This window comes from Tamandua tetradactyla, chromosome 16, assembly GCF_023851605.1.
Source record: "Tamandua tetradactyla isolate mTamTet1 chromosome 16, mTamTet1.pri, whole genome shotgun sequence".
Classification (NCBI taxonomy): Eukaryota; Metazoa; Chordata; class Mammalia; order Pilosa; family Myrmecophagidae; genus Tamandua; species Tamandua tetradactyla.
Genome location: NC_135342.1, coordinates 33,016,406 through 33,037,986, shown reverse-complemented (window position 1 = coordinate 33,037,986; position 21,581 = coordinate 33,016,406). Strand labels below are relative to the sequence as shown.

Below are 21,581 nucleotides of genomic sequence, written 5' to 3'. Positions count from 1 at the left end.
GGGCCGGGCCCCGAGCACCCCTCAGTGAGTGCGGCCGCGAGAGGGCGTCCGGGCCCGGCCGGAGCTCGGGGTGGGTGCCCCGGCGCGGCTCGCGGCCCGGGCGCACCCGCCCGCCTGCAGAAGTCCGGCTGTGGCTCGAGCGTCCCTAGAACCCCGCCGGGCGGCAGTGCAGGCCGGGCGCCCTGGGGGCAGCGCGTCCGTTTCCTAGGAGCCGGTTAAGGGTCGGGAAGGAGGAGGGACGGGCGGGTCACAAGTGAAAGAGGAGGAGGAAGGGGCAGCCGACGCGGAGATCGCCCTGGGCTCAGGCCTTGGCGCCGCGGGAAGGGTGGGCAGCCGACGTCTCCAGCGCGCGGCGCGCGGAAAGGAAATGGCGCTTCCAGCCGCGGGCTGCCGCCGGGCTCCCCGAGTCCTCCCCACCCCCGCGGGGGCAGACCGCGTGTCCACAGACGTCACTGGCGGCGCTGCTCCCCGGAGAGGGGCAGCGGGGCACAGACCCGAGAAGGAGGGGGCAGAGCTGGGGGGAGGGGCGGCTTGGCCCTGGACTCGCAGCCCAGTTTCTGAACTAGTCCCGCCTCCAGCCCCGGGCGCCGCGGCGGCTGCTGCTCGCCTCTTTGTAACCGAGGAGTCAAGAAATGTGAGAAACGTGCCCTGTGTTACTTATTTGGGAGCCGAAAATTTATGCCCAGCTGAAAGCGCCCGGGGAAATATTACATCAGATGAAATGACAATGATTAAAATCAGCTTCTCCCCCACCCCCTCCCCGAGCCCGGAGGAGGCCCGGGCGCCGCGTGGCCGGCCGGCGGGGGAGCGGGGGCTGGCCGCCGAGGGCGCGGGGCCTGAGCGCGGCGCTCCCGGGAGGGTTCGGGCGGGGGCCCGGCGGGCAGGCGCGGGCTCGGGGACAAGCGGGTAGGGCTCGCCCGGGCGAAAGGAGAGGAAACAGCGCATTTTTGTCGCCGAGCGCAGCAGGCGCGGGCGCGCGGAGCTAATTGCGACTCTAATCCTCTGCCCCGCGGCGCAGCCGAGCCCGGAGCCAGGAGTGGCCGCGCGCGCCCGCTCGCGCCCGCCGCGCTGGGTAATAAGGGGACGGATCGCGGCCCTGGGCGTCCGGGCTCGACCGCGGCGGGGCGCGGGGGGCGGTTTTCTCTCCGGCCGTACGGGAGGCCGCTGGAGAGGGAGGAGGGAAGAGGAGAGGTGGGAGCCGCGGGAGGGCAGCCGGAGCGCGGCGCGAAGAGGAGGCGGCAGCGGCCGCGAGGAGGGGAGGAGGCGAGGCGAGGGGAGGGTGGGGAGGGGAGGCCCCGGCGCGCCGCGCCGCGAGGGGCCGCGCGAAGCGGGGGCAGGGGCGGGAGGGGTGGGTGGGGGGAGGGTTGGGGGCGAGAGAGAAAGTAACTCCAGGACGAGACCGGAGCGACCCGCGCAACGAGCACAGGCGGGCAGGCTGCACCCGGCGCCCGAGCCCCAGCGGCTGCGGGGGGCGGGGGCTGCGTCCGAGCCCCATCCGCCTCTCCGGCTCCGAGGTAAGCCGAGCACGGCGGCCACTGCGCCGCGCACCCCTGTCCCCAAAGTGGCCACGAGACGGAGAAAGTCGCCTGGCCAGGGTCCGGACCTGGGCTGGGGCGGCTGCTTTGTCCCAGCGCTGGGCGACAGGGGCTGGCGGCGCGGGGGCGCCCAGCACAAAGGCCTAGCACGGTGGGGGGTTGCCCACGTGGGCCGGTCCTGGCCGCGGGTGGACCGTCCCTACATTGCCTGGCACTGAGCCTGTTCCCGAGCGCGGGGGTGGGGGCACAGATCTCCGCGCTCCAGCCCGAGCGCCGGACCGGCGAGTTTCCCGGGTCAGAACCCGGCTCAGACAGCTAGGGCTTGGAGACGGACAAGGCCCAGCTTGGCACCCAAATCAGAGAGAAAAAAAGTCTCTAACGGGACAGATGCGCATCCTGCGTCGCCCACCCAGCGAGTCCGAAACAGGTCGTCCTGGGTGCGCGGGGTTTGAGCGAGGGCAGCGACCGATCGCCGCCTCTAGGTCCCTGCTGTCTGCCCGTATCCCAGACCTAGAGGCGCGCACAGAGCACACACTGCCCTCCCGGTTCCCCTCCCGGCGCTGCCGAAGCGGCTTTCCGTCCCCCCGCGCCCCCACCCCCCCCCGACTGCAGAGGGAAAAAGCTTCAAGTTTTCACTCCGTCTCAAACGTGCATGAAGGAATTTAACTGCAAGAGCGAACTGCATTAGTTTCAATTAATTTTTTTTTTAAATCTCGGCAACAATAAACTTTGGGAACAAAAGCGTTTTTACGTCCTTAATTAGGCGAGCTTCCCATCTGTGGTCTCGAAGTGTCTGCCTCTTGATGTAACTTTGTCCCCCGCCCCGCCCCGCCCCCGCCGCACAGCCCTCCCCGCCCTGCCTGGCGCTTCTGGTTCCACCGCCACCCCGGCTCCGCGGGCCTCGGCCCAGCCGGCCCAGGCCGCCCCGAAGTTAACACCGGCCTGGGGGCTCCCCGCGGGCGCAACCCTGGCCAATTCCGCAGGCCTCCCCCCGGCACTCTCGCCCCAGGCCGGCGCCCAGCTGAAGGGAGCTCGCCAGCCGCCTTCTGTTTACCTTTTATGGTTAAAATAACAGCTTAGCAAAGAAGCGACTTCACGAAGAAGCGATTTAGTGAAATCGTCTCAAGCTGCCGCAGCTCAGCCAGTTTAATCACCCCCAGAGAGCTGAACAACTGCGAGCACAATGGGACACAAAATCATTTTGTGTGTAAATGAGCGTGGCATTCTGCTCGCTTCCCTCCGCACGGGCGGGCGGGGCGCAGCGGCGGGCGGGCGCGGGCCCCAGGTCTCCCGCCGCAGCTGGGAGAAACGGGTCGGTACCCGGGCTGCTTGGAAGTCTTCCCGCACGCTGCCGCCGAGGCGCCTGCAACAGGCGGTTGGGCCGGGCCTCGGGAGGGCCGGGGCACGCGGGGTCGGGGGGTGTGGTGCGCCTGTTGGGGGAGTGAACTTGCTTCTGACTGCGCCCACTTATCTGCTTCTGGTCTCAGCAGTGGTCTCGGGAAGGGGTCATTGTCCTGTACAGATGCGTTTGTCGGCGGACAAGCAGCAGGTTCGGGTCAAGGCATAACGCCTGGGGCTTCCAATGGTGAGTTTCTGGTCGGAATATCAGGTTGTGCTTGTGGTGGAAAGAAGGTTGGACGAGGATGGGAGTGAGCAGCTTTTGTGATGGGCCCTTGGTGATCAGTGGCACATTGGGGTGGTGGACTGGGGGTAGGGCACACATCCTGCTGTGTGCTTTGATGGAATTTCAGTGGACATTCCTTTCTTTCAGTTAATCCTCACTTAGTCTTCCCTTTCTGAACCCACCCCCACACCGGGCAGAGCCTCCCAGGGCAGGCTAGTCCATTCCTGGGGTCTGTTTTGGTTTCTCAGAACTTCCCTTGAAGATGAGCGACCTGGTTTCCTCACTTAAGCCTGCTGTACCTCAGGAGGGCCCAAAGTTGGGGACCTCCCACAGACGACCCCCCCCCCCCAGTCTGCTATCCCAACAGTCACTCATCAGGACATTCAGGGCAGAACAAATCGTAGGAGAGTAACCTTGCTGAAATTTGCAGGGTGTCATTCTCATTGGACCTTGGTTCATGTTTTAAAATCAGGTGCTGAATTTCGAGCCACAAATTTGGATACCAGAGTTCAGCAGGAAAAATCAGTCCCTTGGGTCTCAAGAATTTCATTTGGTTTTGGTTACTTCCTCAAGGGGTTAAATCTGTGAGAAGTAAATCCTGGTTAGACTTGTACAGCCCATTGTGTGTGTGTGTGTGTATGTGTCTGGGTGTGTGTCCATCCCCCGGAATGAGACGGCCCCACACCAGTGGAAGGAGCTGCATCGACCTGCTTTCTCTGCTCCCCTCTCCCAAGCAGGTCTGCAAAGTGCCTTTGGTGGGGGTGGCTTCTGGGGCTGGAGGGACAATTTTATTTAAGGCTGGCACAGAGGTAAGTCTGGGGAAGAGCAGCAGAGCAGGTCCATTTGCTGAGCTGCTGTCTCTCCTTCTGGCCAGCTCCCTAATGACCTGGGGGACATTATCTTGAGGACGTCTGGAATATATTAGGCCCAGAGGGAAAAAAAATGGTTCTGGGGTGCCAGTGAGAAACTGGGAGGTGCAGATGAGGCAGAGGAGGACAGGTTTTCTCTACTGTGGGGAACTCAGGGGACAAGTGATGTCCTAAGTGACTTTCCCTCTTCCCCATGCCCTGGCTTCTTCGTGTCTGGCCAATGCTGGGCATATCTGCTGGGAGTCGGGGTATCATTAGGGAAGGTCCTGGGCTGCCCAGCCATGGAGGGTGGGGAATCTTCCTGAGTCTGGTCTGCAAGTTACTCTGCTGATGCCAGAGGAGGTACCATTGGAACATAGCTTCAAACAAAAATACCAGGAAAATCAGATTTGCTCTGAAACATTTCGGGGTAATGATGGTGAGCGTGTCTCAGTACTGTCAACTTAGCAGACATGGAGCTTTGTTTGTGTGTGTGTGTGTGCATGGGTGGGGGTTCTGCTATGGCCCAGAGTCTTGCTTTGGGGTGTGTGGGGGTGAGGATAGTGGTGGGAGGAGTCTGGGATGGAGGCACTTGGGGGCTTGGGGTCCCAGGGAGTGTGCAGAGATGACAGTTCTAAGCGTCTTTGACTCCACTGGAGACATGGCACCCACAACGGCTGGTGGGTAAGCCCTGCCTGGGTTTGTCGGTGCTTCCCACAGATATTCTGGGCCGAAATGGAAGCCTAGATGCCTCACCGCAAGGAGCGGCCGAGCGGGTCCTCGCTTCTCGCACACGGCAGTGCTGGCACGACGGTGAGAGCAACAGGGCGGGCTGGGCCCCAGGCCGCGGCCTCCTCTTCCCTCTTTCTGGGCACCTGCTCGCTTGCCACCCCTCCTCCCCAAAGCAGCAGCTTTCAAGAGATGGCTGTTGACTGGCTGTACGATGATGTATTTTTTGAAACAAAAATGCTCTTAATTTGATGTGAAATTTACTACATGTATAAAACCCAGCGCCTTAGGTGCCAAGGAAGTCACTAATTTAGAGGTGTCTCGTTACTGAGACAAACTTGCAAAAACCCCTGAATCCCAATTCACAAATTGGTGATTCGTTTGTCAGGGGATATTTCACATCTAACACATAAGCCTGCGACCTTTAATTAGAATTTTGCAGTTTGTTTTATGCCCCTGGAGGCTGACACCTTGAAAAAAAAATTTTTTTTTTTACTTGATTTCTTATTGCTAATAAGCATCTTTCTTTTTCCCCTCTGGTACTTTCAAGAAAATGATGCAAATACACTTAATTACAGCGGTGGCCATAATTTGTCAGCTGAATATGTGATCAGGCACAAGCGGCAGTGATCTGATTAGATCTGTGATCGCACTGGCAGTAAAGGAAGCGTGCGGCTCTGCTCAGGAGAAACTCTGGTTTTCCGCCTTATTTCCATCTCCAGGAGGGAGGAAACATGTCCCGGTTGTCTCTCACCCGGTCGCCCGTATCCCCCCTGGCCGCCCAGGGGATCCCACTGCCCGCGCAGCTCACCAAGTCCAACGCCCCCGTGCACATCGACGTGGGCGGCCACATGTACACCAGCAGCCTGGCCACGCTCACCAAGTACCCCGACTCCAGGTAAGAGCCAGACCCTCATTGTGCAGGGTACCTGGTGGCAAGGGGCACTCTCAGCAGCCTGCCGTGGTGGGGCCTGTGACCCCGAGCAGGTGGCATCAACCCCTCAGGTAGAGCTGGCCCCCCTGAGCTGGGGAATCTCATTCGCCTTCAGGTTCCTCTGGAGACTGGGACTTGACCTTTGCAGGGGGTGATTTGTTCCCCGCTAATACTCCTTGATGGTAGGGGAAGGAGGATAATCCTGCTTCCTCTTCTAAGCCTTGGGAAAATGCATGCGGGAGGAGGAGGGGCTGCAGTTTGCCATCTTTGTCTGCTTGGGTGGCCACAGCTGACCTTAACGATTAGCAGCAGCAGGTGTGCCTTGGAAGTGTGTAACACTGGGGCATTCAGGGATTCCAAGCTATGGGAATCATAGTTTGGGCCTCATCCCCCCCATCGGTGGATGAAGCGTCTCCGTTGAGATTGGGACTTTGGGGGCTCCTTCTGGGAGGGAGCCTCCCACCCTGCTGAGCTCACACATGCACCTGACTCTTGGGATGTGCAGGTCGCTGGGTGCTGCCTGCTCTCCTGCTCTCCTCCCTGGGGTGGGCCCAGGTTCCCTGCTGGCCTGGTGGCAGGGCTGACCCAGGGAGGGTTGGGGCTCCATGAGCATCTCCAGGAGGTCCATCTCCAGCATCTCCTCACTGCTGGCTTCCTGGCACAGCAAGGAGGCCACTGCTCTCTCTGGGGCTGCCGAGGGCTGAGCAGCAGGAGGGCACAGGCTACAGCGCATCACCCCCTATTTTTATACATTTAAAATAAGAAGAGCTGTGAATTAATCCCCCTAACATGGAGAGATTGTCTCTGGCAGACTCATGTGCCAGGCTGCCTGGTTGTCAGTGTGACTGCTAGGGGTGAGGTGGGAGTGGGGAGGGGGCACCATAGGGCTCAATGCAGGGTCCAATTCATTGGGGAACCTGGGGTACAGGTGGTAGGGGTCAACAAAGACTGCTGGGGCCCTTGTCAACTTGGGGCTCCTTGGGGCGAAGGACAGGAATATGGGGGTCACGTCACTGGTGTTGCCCCTCACTTGCAGAGCCCTGTCTGGGATGGGAGATGGATTCTGCTTATTCAATTTCAATTTTGCCGTCCGCGGTTCTGGCGTTGCTTAAGAGAGATCATCTCTTAATCGGTTGACAATGTTTGTGAGTTAAATTCATAGAACGTTCTCCCACAGCTTTTTTGAAGAGTGCTTCCTAAGTCTGACATTTGCCTTTCGAAAGCCATCCCAGCTCAGGCCTGGGGGAGCGGAGGCTCTTTATTTTTGTTTCGGGCCTGGGGCGGAGAGGAGAGGGCTGCCTGGCCCTCCCAGGCCCACAGTGCACCTGGTCCTTGCTGCTGGCTCGTCCTAGTGCCTCCTGCCATGGGGTGGGGCATGCCCTCTCGCCAGGGAGCTGAGATCTCTGGAGCTCTGTGATCTGAGATTCAGCCAGAGGGGGTGGCAGCTGGTCTCCTCTCCTGGGGCTGGGGCTCATGAGGAAGTTGTTGTTCTGCCTGGGGGGTGCCTGGCTCGTGGTAGAGTTGCTCCCCGGCCTGATGGGTGGTCCGTAGGACACTCCTGAGATAATGGGTCAGGCCGGGGCCTGAGAAGCTGGGTAGGTGGCCACACTGGCAGGGGCCTGTCACATCTCACCAGTGAAATTTGAAAACTGATTTTCACCAGTGCTGGAAATGAAGCACACCTTTACCCAGAATCACTGATGTAGGAGTCACCTGGGGGTAGAGAAGTCAGTGAGCCAAGGTCACCCCGGCGGCCCTGGGTATGAGCAGAGGCCTGCCCAGGGCAGCGCCTCACACCCTGGGTCCCTGGGCCCATACAACTCTGTCTGGGCATTTGGTTCTTGGCTGGTGGGGTACCCCAACGTAAGGCAGACAAGAGGCTGGCTTCTGGTCCCTCCCCTGGTTCCACCCACTACCACCCATTGGTCCCCACTGAGAAACAGCCATGCACAGCTGCCTCGAGGTTGGGGACAGTCTTTCTGGTCAGCAACCTCAATTGTGTGCTGCATGCTGGATACTCTTCTCAGCTGCAGAGAGCAAGCCCACTCCAGCGTCCATGCTGACTGTGGGAAGCAGCAATGTACTGAAGTCTGGAGCTTCAGAATGAATCAAGCTTTTCACTAAAACACCCAGGAAATTGCAGCCAAAGTTTTTTTTTTTTCATGGGTGGGCACCAGGGATCGAACCTGGGTCTCCGGCATGGCAGGCAAGAATTCTGCCTGCTGAGCCACCATGACCCACCCCAAAGAAAGAAGAAAAGCTGCCCGGGTGCCACCTCCCCTTTGTGCCCACAGGCACCAATGGCAAGGCTGTGCCTCTTCTGTCCCCAGGGGTCCCAGCTGCCAAAATGTGAACTGGCCAGCTTGTTCCATGATTTTTTTTCCTGCAGATGGCACCCCAAACCCTGCAGCCTCCCCCAGAGGGTGGCCTGGGGTCAGCTTCCACAGCCAAGACAGGCACAGCACTAGCTGATTATTAAGACCGTGCAGGTAGCAATGGAGCAAGGGGTTTCCTTTTGGTGATTGTCCTAAACCCTCCCCTCCAACCTGCTCACATCCTTGGGAGCCCCAAATCCTGAGGGCATGAAAAACATTTGTCCTGTGAGATGCTCCGCTGCTGCCAGTTGATGCTAAAGCTGACACCGAACCATGGAAGGGTCTAGAAGCAGCCAGTTCTGAAATACGGCAATTGAGAATCTTGACCATCTAGAACCCAGCCGGCCCTGGAATGTGGGTGGATCTGGAGCCCTCTAGATCAACAGGATTGTCTGAAACCCTGGCCAGCCCTGGTGGATCAGAGCGGTTTGGAACTCAGCCATGCCTAGAATGTTGCTTGCTGCAGAGAATATTTGAGCTCAACCAGAAAGGGCAGGAAAGATCCCCAGGTCTTGGCCTCAGATCTGCCAACTCACCTGTGGATGTGGCGTTTGCTTTTTGCTGCTGGCACCTTGCCAACTTTAGCTATCCACTGATGACTGCTGTGGCACCATGCAGCTTGTTCAGTCACATCTGTCTCCAGGGGAGCTGTCTGTCCCTTGCTCTGCCATTTGATTGCCCAAGCTCTGCAGAGACCAGGTCTTGGAGTCTTTGGAGGCTGAGACAGGCCACGGGCCATAAGGTTTTCCAGCAGAGGCTGTGTCCCCTAGGGCCATTGTCCCCTGGCCTGGGGGTAGTTGGATGGTGATAGGGCCCTATGGCCTTTGAAGGAGTTGTGTCTGGGGTGACGGCAGCACTGGCTCTATAGGCTGCAGACCTCTATGCACCTCCCCACAGGCTCTGGTTGGTTCACACCCATCCACCAGGCAGCCTTATCTTTTATGTTCACCCACAGGGACTGCTTGGCTACTCCATAGCTGGGCCGACCCTCCTGGCTTGTGCCGGGCCACTGGAGTGGAGGGCGGTGTGGAGCAAAGGCCCTGAGAGGGGTTTGGGGGGCTCTAATCCCCTCAGCTTGGCCAGCGTGAGTGCACATGGCAGTGGTGGGGCAGGACTGTGGAGTGGGTGACAGAGGACCGAGGGGTGGGCTGCTGGGGGAGAGGGAGCATCCCGGGAAAGATGCTGGCCAGTGCAAGCAGAGAGCAAGGTGCTTCAGCATCAGCCTGGGGCCTGCCTAAAAGACCTTCAGACCTAGGTTGGGGCTCCCCCTCTCCGAGACTCTGGAGACAGGCTGTCGCCTTGGCAGGGTTCAACTGGGGGTCCAGTCTGTGGCCTGCCTGCCAAAGGATGTCTGGTGCTGCTGTTCCTGGAAGGCCCTATCAGCCTCCCTTCTGTCCCCAAGCCAAGTTCTGGGTTTCCCCTAACCCTCTATGGGGCTCCTAACTGTCCATAGCTTGGCTGGGTCTGCAGGGGAAATTTTCCAAACAAAAGCCTGCTGTCCTAGACATTGAACAGGCTCTGGCCCTGGCCTGGGGTCTGCTTCCTGGACCAACAAGGGACCAGAATCAAGGGTTCCCACATGCCCTGTGGTGCACAAGTACACACTCCTGCCATAGCTACTTTCCCCTCAGAGCTGTGTTCTTTCCTAGTATCCCTCACTGGGTACACATGCACTGTGGCCCATGTATATGCCCCCAGGTACATGCTGTGGGACATAGGTGTGTGTATGTGTACACTGTGGTGTGTGCGTAAGCTCACTATTGTGTATGTATATGTGCTGTGGTGTGTGCACACATGTCCATGTGCTGTGTGGCATGTGTGCATACACACCACCCCTCCTGCCCGCCTAGGTTTCTCTTTGTGGCTCCCTGAGTGAATTTGTCTGTGACTTGTTCCCTGGCTGGCTTGCTGGCACGTGTGTGTCTGGATGGGTCTGGGTCTGCCTATAACTTGTGTGGGTGAGAAGGAGGGGAGCATGTTTGTGGATGACCCTGTTATCTGTTGTCTAGGCGTGTTGTGCCTGTTCCCTGTCATGTGGACTGGGTGAGGTGGGTGTAGGTGACATTTGTTCTGCAGCTGGAAGACTCTGTCTTGGCTGTTTTGCACCCAGTGTGTGGCTGTTGCCGGGGTGTCTGCTGGTTCCGATGTGAGTTTTCTGGGTGGATCTGTCTAGTGAGTTTTGGGTACCAGGCCTCTAGCTGGCTAGTTTGTGCACAGGGGGTAAGGTGGTTGTGTCTGTGAAGTTTCCAGGTTTGTAACGGGTCACTGGGACTGGTGTGTCCAGCTGGGTGTGTCTGTCTGGTTGTGGTTTTGAGTGTGGGCGGGTGTGTGACCTGTCCTGGCAGCTGCTCCGGGGTCCTGTCTGATTGTGATCTGGCCACTCAAGTGTGTGCACAGTCCCAGCAACACCCACCCCTCAGTGCCCCCCAGAGGGTGGGCCCCAAGGAGAGGGGGCAGGACCCCTTCCACTGAACATCCCCCCCCCCTCGCTCCCTCCTCTCTTCCAGAATAAGCCGCCTCTTCAATGGCACTGAGCCCATCGTCCTGGACAGTCTGAAGCAACACTATTTCATTGACCGGGATGGGGAGATTTTCCGTTATGTCCTGAGCTTCCTGCGGACGTCAAAACTGCTGCTCCCGGACGACTTTAAGGTAAGTCTGCAGCTGGCGGCTCCCCTGTGCTGTGTGGTGCAATGGTATTACACAGGGGACGCTGTGACTTAATAAATGGGCCCACAGTCGTCATGGCAACCATAAAAAGTTAAATGATGAAGCCGAGGGCTAAATCAGTTTTTCTAAACTAATTTTGTTTTCTCACATTTTTAGCTTATTTATCAGGGTGTAACAACAATTAAGCAGCGGCGCTTACCCCAGTTGAACGTTTGCCGCTTTTGAGGACTCTTGTGTGTCAGAGTTACAGGGCGTTAGAGGTTCATAAATCCATTCCCCGTTGGCAGTTTGCAGGGGAAGAAACCCAGATCCAAAACATCCTTTAAATGAAAGGTTACCCCCAAGTCTCCAGTGCCTCCAGGTTGGGTCCCTCCATGGAGGAAGGAAGTTCCAGCGCACATCAGCAAATATCCTTCCTTCCTGTCTCCCTTCCTTTCTTCATTGAACCCAGTTACTGAGCTCTGGCAATGACTGGGGCTGAAAGGATAGACACAGGCAGATGTAGGTTCGGCATGGAGTGCAGCCCTAGCAAGAAGCAGATACTGGACAAATAAGCAGTTGCATTCCATTGTGCACAGGTACCAGAGAAGTAAAGCATATTCTGAGAGCAAATAAGGGCCCAGATGGGATTCTGGAGGAAACGTTTACCTGGGTAGTGAAGGAGGAATGCTTAAGATGGGAGCAAGTGCCTTGGTGCGGGGTTGGGAGTGGCAAAGAGCTCATGCTCCAGAACTAGAAAGGGAGGGTGTCAAGGCTGCAACCTTAGGGACTGGGTGGGCAAGGGCAGGGAGGGAGGCTGCTGCTGTGTCTCAGGTGGGAGGACCGTGAGTAAGGGAATGGCAGTCAGTTTTGCATATGAGAAAGGGCATGCTGACTGCTGTGTGAAGGAATGAAGGATGTCTGGGAGTGGAAACTGAAGACCAGTTATGGGTGAGGAAGCCGTTTCCCTGGGCTGGGGGAGCAGTGTCAGAAGCTTTGAACCAGGGTGGAGGTCGGGGCAGAGAAGACAGAGAGTGGCAGCAGGTTAGACCAATTTCTGGGAAGAGACCACAAAAAGATGTCGGTGCAGTTTGAGTCCTGAGTGGACGAGTGGAGCTCCTGCTTCATGCACTTGGTGGTGCATGTTCTGGGCTATGAAGGAAGTTGTAGGGGGTGCTGACATGCAGATGTTACTTAAAACCTCAGAGTGGATGACAGCGGGGAAGGGAAAGGCCCAGATGGAAGCCTGAGGTATCCTTGACTGAGGCATTAGAACTTGGGCTGGTTTCAGAGGCTGGGCCAGCAGGTAGACAGGTCTTAGGGGAGCTTATGGGGCCACACTGGCCATTGGGCTGAGCCCCAGTGAGTGTTGAGAGTAAGGAGCCCTGGCTGCTCAGGGTGGGGTGAGTGTGAGTGGGCATATGTTTAACTGGGGCTGTGGGTCTGTTACCAGGGCCTTAAGAGATGGTTTGTGTGAGTTCGCCCAGCCTGGGGGACAAGCTGCCTCGTGAAGGGTGGGCTTCCCATCCCTGGATACCTCATCACACTCAGAGCCTAGTTCCTGCTTGGGTAGGCAGGGGTGGGGCCAGCACACCGCACATCTTGGGTCCTTTAATCTGTACTCCCCTTCCCTGTGTTGCATGTGTGCATCTACTTTATAGATGAAGAAACAGAGGCCCAGAGTGGCTCAGTGGCCAAGGGCCAGAAGATCTTAGGGCTGGTAGATGATGAAGCTGAATATCCAACCTAGGCAGGTATGACTGGAAACACAGGTCTGCGATGTATTTTTGGCCCTGCTGGGCAGGAGCTCCTCCAGGGCAGGCCTAAGGCAGGCCAGCTGGAAGCGGGCCTGCCCCGCTCCCACCCAACCTCTCCTCTGGTAGGATTCCAAGAAGACGGCTGGTCCCCAGGCCACAGGCATAGCTGTAGGCTCCTCCATTCCAGCCTTCTATCTTTCCAAAAGATTCCTCTGTGCCCTAGGGGAATGCATTCACCCCCCAAGGCTGGGTCCAGGTGGAAGGGTGTAGGAGGTCCAGCAAAGGTACAGGCCAGAGTCCTGCTTACATACCCCTGAGCCTCACTGCACCCTTCTGTAGACTGGGGACAAACACCCTGGGCTGCAGCTCCTGCAGAACCGTGAGTGAAGCGCCCCAGAGTTGGAAAGGGCAGATTCCCAACCCACTGTGCGCTGCCCGCAGGACTTCAGCCTGCTGTATGAGGAGGCGCGGTACTACCAGCTGCAGCCCATGGTGCGGGAGCTGGAGCGCTGGCAGCAGGAGCAGGAGCAGCAGCGTCGCAGCCGGGCCTGCGACTGCCTGGTGGTGCGGGTGACTCCCGACCTGGGGGAGCGCATTGCGCTCAGCGGGGAGAAGGCGCTCATCGAGGAGGTCTTCCCAGAAACCGGGGACGTCATGTGCAACTCGGTCAACGCCGGCTGGAACCAGGACCCCACGCACGTCATCCGCTTCCCGCTCAACGGCTACTGCCGGCTCAACTCTGTGCAGGTGAGCGCCATGAAGGCCCTGGCCCCGCCCCCGGCCTGCCCCTTCACATTCCCCTCCCCCCCAACACCGAGCCCCCACCTCCAACCCTGGGGCTGCGCGGGGCTGCTGTAGGAGCCAACAGTCCCTGACACAGCGAAGCCCTCGTGCCATCTTACAGAAAAGGCAACAACGTGCCGATGCATAATTTATGTCTTGCTCATAATTAAATGATGGCGCCCCAGGGATGGACTTAAAAAAATTGATCTCTACTTTTTTTTTTTTCCCCTCCCCAAAAGGATGTTCTATAAAAATGGCCCAGAGTATTTTCCACAAAGTGTGCTTCATTTGACACTCGGAGGCTGGCTCTGGATTAAAATTAAACCCAGGGAACCAGGGGAGGCAGGAAAGAGGCTGAGAACAGAGGTGGCCTGGAGCTCCCTTTCCTGACCCTGCCAGCCTGGCGCCACCGGTACCCCAGCAACTGGCTACCATGAGTGCTGTGGCCTGGCTCTTTGTGGATGGGTCTGAGAAGTGGGAGGACCCAAGCTGGGGTGGGGACCATTTGCCAACAGCAATTTCCAGTTCAGGGTTAGGGAGTGCAGACTGCTTGGGGGTAGATCCCCTGGAGCACACACATTCTATAAGGACTCAGGGGCAGACATGGCCATGAGATCCGCTGTCACAAAGGTATGTGTGTGCACACACACACACACACACACACACACACACACACACACGTGCGGCTACGGGGGCCTACAGAGGCTCAGATGCCAGAGGCACTCCCCTTTTTCCTCCCAGCCCTGGCTCCCTTCTGTTGAGACTCTGGGCCTCCTGCCATCTGGGACTCACAGCTGAGGGAAGCAGGTGGCTGCCCACAGGCTGGGAAAGGGGTGTTCCATTATTGGGGCTGGCCTCAGTGACGGAGGGGGGCCTCAAGTCGTTTGTCCAGAGGGGGGACCCGGAAGCCCTGTCTGCCTCCCCAAGTCAAGTCTGTGCACCCCTGAGGGCAGCAGGGTGTTGGCCTGGGTGGGACCTGGTCACCCGAGGGGCCCCTGGACCAGCTACTCCTGTCCCTCTGGTGGTTGCCCAACTGGTGGTACCTGGTGAACGAGACTGTGGCCTGCTCTGGCTAGCTGCCCTGCAAAAAGCTGGCCTCATCTATGGCCCACCAGACTGCAACCAGGCAAACTGCAGCAGGGCATGCAGACCTCTGCTTCTTCCCCGGCAGGTCCTGGAGAGGCTGTTCCAGCGAGGTTTCAGCGTGGCCGCGTCCTGCGGGGGTGGCGTGGACTCGTCCCAGTTCAGCGAGTACGTGCTGTGTAGGGAAGAGCGGCGACCGCAGCCCACCCCCACTGCTGTCCGGATAAAGCAGGAGCCCCTGGACTAGGCCCTGCCTCGGTGCCCACCTGAGGCCCCATGGTCCTGGGGGCATCCCAGGGACCTGAAGACAGTGCTGGGAGTCATGTCTACGCATGCTCAGCTGTGGGTGTGAAACAGGGTGGGGCCGGAGAGCCCAGAGGCAGCTCAGAGGCTCCAAGGCTGGGGCCCCACTCTCTTGGTGAAGATGGGAATACTGGAGCTTGCCCACCGAAGGACTGTTGGTACGACCCAGAAATGCTGCGGCGGGAACTCAGCCACCAGCTCTGCCGGCCCCTTGCCCCTGCCCCCCCCCCCCGCCCCCAACTCAGTGTGGTGTCCTCTGAGGTCCTTAGAGGCTCCCTGGAGGCTGAGGCAGGGTAAGCAGCGGCTCCTCCACCATCTCCTCATGGGTCAGACTGTAGAGGGTTTTCCTCGCGTCAGAAATGGCTTATTTTTCTACAGTATTTAAAAGAGAAGTGACCATATCTGCACAAGTCAGAGAAGCAAACAAGGACCAGCGCTTCTTTATCTGGTGCTCAGTTCTCAGTCGGGCCTGCAGCACACCCTCAGGCTGGGTGGTGGCTGCTATGTGCTCTGGCCCAGAGCCTGCACAGCTTGCAGACTACTTGTCCCCATTCTCGGGACAGCCATGGGAGCAGCAAGGTAGCAAGAATGTGACACAGGGCCCCCCGTAGGTGGGACTGCTGGGAGGAGGGCAGTGCAGTGAGTATGGGGCTAGATATTTCTGTAACCATCCGAGACCCTCACTGCCTGGGGCTCAGGCCCTGACTCGATGGGTTACCTGACCCCTCCTATCAATCACAGAAGCTTCCGAGCCTGTCCGTGCATACTCACACCCGGGCTTCCAGAGAAGTCTTTCCCCATCCAGACCAGCTGCAGAGCCACACTGCATCCTTACCTCAGGAATGGGCCCCAGGTGAAGGGACCCATCTGTCAACAACACCCCTGGGTCCCTAGCTCAGGAAGCCATCCCTGCTCTGAGTTTCCCACACTAATTATGCACACTGAACTTAATTAAACCATTGTTACACTAGCCTGCCAATAAGACCCCAGCTCAGACCTACCTGGGGCTCTCGGCTCCTGATTCCAACAAGAACTGGGTCCAAGGGGTCCTCATGGTCCCCAGACAGGCCCAAAGATGGACATCCCTGGCCTCCTCACACCTCCCCTCGTGCTCCCACCCCCGCGTGTTGGCTCTTTCCAGTGGAGAACCCGCACAGAACTGCTCGGTGGGTGGGGCACCCTGCAGGCACGGCCTGTGCACAATGTCTGTAGACTTGTATATGACTCCTTTAATATTGTAAAGATGCTGATGTACAATTGTCGTGCATTTGTGTAAACACATTACGTTCCTAGTTCATGCCATAAATGATGCTATAAAGTGAAAGGCTGAGGCTCCATCCTGTGCGGAAGTAGCAACTGGCTTCCCGTATTTGATATTGTGCAGGGAGGTTTACGGGTGAAACTCCCCGTGCGGCTCCTTCCTTTCAGTTAGAGGAATTGTGCACAGCGTGGAAGCTGGGGAAGGGAGGGGAGGGGGCCTGAGCTGGGTGTTTTTTCTTGCATTTAGGTGCTTCCTCGCTGTTTCTGCCTGTGCCCTGTGTGGATTCTGAATTCTAATTCATAACCCTAGCTAGATGCTTCCCAGGGAGAGGCAGACAGGATGTGTCCAGGCTTCGATGTTTGGGATTTTCTCACTGCTTTGCTTGGTCAGTGGCCTTTTGACAGCCCCACCCAGTGGTACAAGAAGGTGTCAGGCCACGATTTAGACCAGTCAGGGGGACAGAGTTACAGAGCCCCTGGTATGAGAACTACTTATTGCCTGAGCTCAGGACAAGAACCAAGGGAAGGAGTTTGAACGTGCTTGTTCAATTTTAATGAGACTTTTTGTTTTTCCTCAAAGCCCTTATGTTCTCACCCACCAGGACCCCTTTACATGCCTGGGTAGGGCCACCGGCCTCGACCTGCCTTGGAGGTCGACCAGTTGCTTCCTGCCTGAGGCTGCAAAGCAGACACCATGCACTGCACAATCTAACCTGCCGGACAAACTTGCTAGGCTTCTCAGCTTAGCAACATGCTGACAGTTGGAAAATCTGCATTTTGGCATCTGAGAGGAAGAGAAAGTGTTGTGTTTATTAGAAAGGAAGTCTTGTGAAAACAGCTCGATGCTGCGTGTGTTTGTGGGTTTTTCTGGTGTTCTAGCCATCATGGTTACTGACTGGTGGTGATCCTCTTAACATCTTAGCAAACGCTTTTTAAGTAAACCATACTGCTGAAAAAGAAGAAGAAAAAAATAACTCTACCTTACTCAATGTTACTCTAATTTATTTCTTTATTAATTAAGATCAGGAAATATGATTTTATATACTCTGGAGAATTTCTGAGTTTGTAGAGAAAAACTATACCCCCACAGTAATACTACAATTCTAACACACATCATCTCCATAACCAATAAATACCAATATTCAATTCCTTTAAAGCATTTGAATGTACTGTAAGTAACGTTTTGATCAAATACCAGCAGTGTTGTTACTTCCGCTCTTCATAAACCAGGAACTATTCTTGATCATAAGCAGCTGGACAGAGCTGTGCCAACACTTCCCCATTGTTTCCCACTCAAACTCTGCCAGTGTAGGTGAGAGGACAGCAAAGCCACCACAGGTGGCTTATCACACCATCCTACTCACTTGGGGCTCAAAGCCAGGTCAAAGCAGTAATAAAAATATCTTTTAAAAAATGTTTTTTTAAACTGTCAGTTGACTGTGTTCCTTAGAATAAATAAAGGATATTTTATAAATACATACAGCTCTAATGCTTTGTGTCTGATCCACTGAGGGAGCCACAAAAGAAGGTTTGCTGGTGGCAAAGGTGATTCTGGAGTTACTCATTCCCCTTTACACTTAGAACTTGGCCTGGCCACTGAATAGGACTTTAAGGAATCCACATCCTAAATCCCAAGACTTCCCAGATCTGAGACACTGCTGTGGAAGGCTGAGCCCTAAGCAGCAGCTTCTTCATGGACAGCATGTGTAGACGCTGAGCGTCATGTGGGATGGAGGCCAGCATGAGCTTCCTTCACCTCTCTCAAGCCCTCAACCCTAGATGCCAGCTCAGGGTAGGTGGGCATTTTGCATTATACTGATTGTGTGTGAACCAAACCACTAACACATACGAAAAGAGGATAGAAAGCACATGGTGAGAATGAGGAACCAATTTTCTTCTTCCAAGGAAGATGGCACTCTTCTGGCCGAGCCCAGCAGAGCCCGATGGGTGCAGAGGCCCATCCTCTTCCCTGTGCAGAAGGTAAACCTGCAGTCCTCTGGGGAATACCACCTGTCAAGAGGGTTCCAGCCCAATCAGGCCTTTTCCTCCACTTCTGATTCTCAAGAGACAGGAGAGCAGTGGATTTGGCTCTGGAGGATACTCTAGGGCACGTGGGATTGGAGTTTTCCTAGGTAGGAGACCAAGATATCAAGGCTGTCAAGATTTTCCGTTTCAGCCAGGACCTTTGGAAGCTCTAGATAGGGCTGGAAGGACAACTGCTATTAGCCAGAAAGGGCAGCTTATGGCTTTGAGCTCTGCATCTGAGCTGACTGGGGTGGGGTGGGGCTGGGGATGGGGGGGTGGGAATGGGGTGTTGTAGAAGCTATGATGTTAGTTATGTGGCCATAAGTTCAGCCAATTTTAAGATGGATGGGCAAATGTATTTAGCCGCCATGCTGGAGGCAGTCACACAAGACACTCTAGAGCTTGTCTCCTGTGTGATGATGTGGCTGGTCCTCTTTCTATTCACTCCCAACCTGCCCAAAGGAGGCAGCTCAGGCAGAGGCCTAGCCCCCACCTGGAGACCAGGGCCCCAGGTGGCCACTACAGGTGTGGGCTTTCATTCGAATTTCCATACACCAAAGGCTAGGGTGCTGTATAGGGTAAAACCACACTACTAACTGCCATGGGCTTTAACATTACAGATGGGTGTCCTTAAAATGTATCATAAGGATATAGGGATGATTTTAATGCATATTTGTCCTAAGCAGCTCACACCTTTATTCATGTGATAGATTTCTCATTAGCCCAGACAAGGTTTGTTGTCAGTATCCATGGAAACCTGCAAAGATAAAGCTCTGATTTCCAACATACAGCCCACAATATTTTCCCTGCAATATTGCATAGCCCCACCTCCACCCCATTCTGAGGAAGGTGGTCAAAGTCACATACTTAAGCAAATACATCCAGTAGCAGCTGTATCTAGGTAAAGCTACTCAATTCACCAACGAGGGCAGAGAGACAGAGAACATTTCTTCCAGAATCGCTTTCCATTAAGAGCTCATTACAGATGATGCTTTTCAGGGCAGCCCTGAGGTTCCCCAGCAGCCCTTGCTGACCAAGACAAAGAAGGGGTTGGTGACAGCTAAAGACAGACCAGCGCTGATATTCTCTTGGAAGCATCAAAGTTTACTAAGAAGACCCAAATGGAGTGCAACCCCAGTAAGTATTGAGGGTCAGAAAGTGAGAATGGGCTAGCCAGGGATTTTACCCGACTCTCCCAGGCCCTCAACATTTGTGCCTCATTCCTCACCCATATAGCCCCTTTCTTGATCCTTGACTATACATAATAGGTGAGCAAATCTGCTGATGCCCCCACACCCACAGCTATGTCTAACTGCTCTTCTGGGTTCTTCTGGTGACCCCACTTTCTATGGCTCACTGGCTCACCCACCCTCCCCACCCTCTCCCCCCTACCTCAAATCCAGTCATAGAGAGTGGTCAGGGATCCAAACTTTCTCTGGGACCATATCCTCTAGCTTGAAGACATGACCCAATTTCCCTTTCTCTGATGAGCTGACTCTCTCCTGTGGCTCTCTGCCTCTCTGCTTACACTTGGGGTGGGGGATGGGGTGGACTCCCCCTGTGGCCACCGCTATTCTCCCCCTTTGGAGAGAAAGAAGACACCAACAGGTGGAATACACTGGCCTTCCTACCCCAAATCCATGAGCCCAATCTGTCTGTCTCTTTCCTGTTTCAAATACCTTCCCATGATTCCCATGTTCCTGACTTCAACTCCTCCCTCTACGTTTCTTCACAGTCTGACTGGGCATAGCTTGATGTCCTTGGTGGGCCTACGCAGTCCCATGACATTGAAGGGCATTAAATCCTATTTGCCAAGAGTTTCCCAAAGCACATCTTGGGCCCACCCAGATCACCTCCCTGAGATCCGGACACATAGAGCCAGGTTTACATGTCTTCTTGGGTGTATCATAGATGCTTCCAGGGTACCATGTCTAGAAGGTGCATCTGCTCTTCCAAAAACTACTCTTTCATCAGAATCCCCTTTGAGTGGCATCTCTAGCCACATGGCTCCACTGTATATCTGAGACTTCTTATCCTTTCCATTTGAACCTTCTTCTGCCTCACCCTGGTTCCACCTCCAGTAGGGATCCCCCCCCATTCTTAAATGGCCTAAATTCAGCCTTATGGGGAGTGCTTTCCCAGCCACCACTTCTGTTACCCTCCTCCCATCATTTCTGATTTCTAATTTTTTATATATTTTGATGACTATTTGATATCTTTAATTACCATTCAGGCAAGACGAGTCTGGTTTGCCCTCCCTGCAGTCCTGGGGTTTGGCACAGTGGTCCTCGACTAATACTTGACAGAGATTCTCCTATGGCTCACCCCAGTCTTCTATCTGGCTTCCATGTGAGTCTGCCTGTGGATAGAAGACACACTGGTCCCAGGGACATTTAACTGGCCAAGCCTTTTTATGTCCCCGGCACAGGTCTAGGGCCCGGCTCACAGGGCCAGGGGTTTAGGATGGGCTTGTTGACTGGAGTAATGTGGAGCAGTCCTAACTGGAGATATAGTGGCCCACCAATCTGGGACCAAACTGGTGCCCGGGTAGACTGTAATTCAGCCATATCACCAGGAGCCAGGGTTACAGAGGAGGGATTATAAATCTGGGGCATTTCTCTGGGTGCTTTTAGTAGAATGGAAAGCTAACCCCTGGGAAATCCATCCCAGGCTCATCCCTGGTTCTGGTTTGGTGGAACCCTGAATGGCAGCTCTTTGACCCCAAGTCCCAAAACTGGACAAAGAAGGCGCCTGCCTGACTCAGTGCTCCCATAGGTCCCATGAGGTTTGGCGCTAAATGCTCCGAACCTCATATTTCAGGCAGAATGGCGGGGGGGACTCACTACCGGAGGTGGGGCCACTCCTGGGGACATGTGTCCAGGCATCACTGCCCATTGAGAGCTGCTCATCCCCAGGGACAGAGGCCTCTTGTGTTTCTATCCCCACCCCCAGTGGAAGCTTGAATGGAATTTATGCTATTTTAGGGTAAGTTATACAACTCTGACTTGAAAAGTGCGCTGATGTGGCTGCCGAGGCTTTGGATCCTGCACATTAAAGCAGTCCCTGCTTCACCGCAGAGTCCCTGAGCTCCCCACCTGTCCCACCCGAGCGCCTTTTGTTGACGCCCAGCAAGTTCCATGTTCCACTTCTACGCGGCAGGTGCAGGGAGGACAAGACAGACCAGAAGGCTGAGAGAAGACACTTGTTTATCCACAAGAATGGTTCACTTCCAGGGGTAACAGTTTAGGCTGAGGAAGAGGCCATATGATAATTTGCAAGTTTGTCATGACATCAAACATGGGTTACCCCAGATCCCTTGATTTGTATATGGCGCCTACAACTTCTCTGTCTTCCACGCTGGTGTCTCCATAGGGAACAGAGCAGCTCAGAAATCCTAATGAATGGCCCAGGGAAGGCGGCAGGCACACTTTCCAGGGAAGCACAAAGCAGAGGGCTGGAGGTCAGCTGCATTTGGATTTGTCTTTACTTCCACTACATAGAGCAGCCATTCCTGACAGCCCATCCCTCCGTCTCCTGGCCACGCTGGGCAAGGCTTCTCCTTGACCCAGTGCCAAGCCCAGGAACGATATCAGCTGGGGCCTTGAGCACCTGACCCCCAGGACCTTTCTTACATGGAAATCACAAACCCAACAAAGTCTTAAGGATCAGGGGCAGA

General features: G+C 55.8%; 1 protein-coding gene across 5 annotated transcripts; it reads left to right on the top strand.

Moving 5' to 3' along the window:
* The first annotated feature begins 567 nt into the window (after positions 1-567).
* Positions 568-17,358, top strand: KCTD15 (potassium channel tetramerization domain containing 15). Of its 5 annotated transcripts, none has more exons than XM_077132227.1 (7): positions 568-634; positions 3,026-3,120; positions 4,728-4,820; positions 5,459-5,634; positions 10,553-10,697; positions 12,893-13,198; positions 14,406-17,358. In XM_077132227.1, exons 3-7 carry the CDS (start codon positions 4,755-4,757, stop codon positions 14,562-14,564), a joined length of 852 nt encoding a protein of 283 aa, XP_076988342.1. In that variant the 5' UTR covers positions 568-634; positions 3,026-3,120; positions 4,728-4,754; the 3' UTR covers positions 14,565-17,358. The 5 variants fall into 5 exon arrangements, with proteins under 5 accessions (XP_076988342.1, XP_076988339.1, XP_076988340.1 ...); XM_077132224.1 differs by having other exon boundaries at positions 575-634; positions 3,023-3,120; XM_077132225.1 differs by lacking the exon at positions 568-634 and adding an exon at positions 1,360-1,514.
* Positions 17,359-21,581: the final 4,223 nt, after the last annotated feature.

Coding starts and splice junctions, on each gene's coding strand:
- KCTD15 (XM_077132227.1), top strand. CDS start 4,755: ATGCCTCACCGCAAGGAGCGGCCGAGCGGGTCCTCGCTTCTCGCACAC. Junction 10,698..12,892: donor TGCTCCCGGACGACTTTAAG/GTAAGTCTGCAG, acceptor CGCTGCCCGCAG/GACTTCAGCCTGCTGTATGA. Junction 13,199..14,405: donor GCCGGCTCAACTCTGTGCAG/GTGAGCGCCATG, acceptor CTTCCCCGGCAG/GTCCTGGAGAGGCTGTTCCA.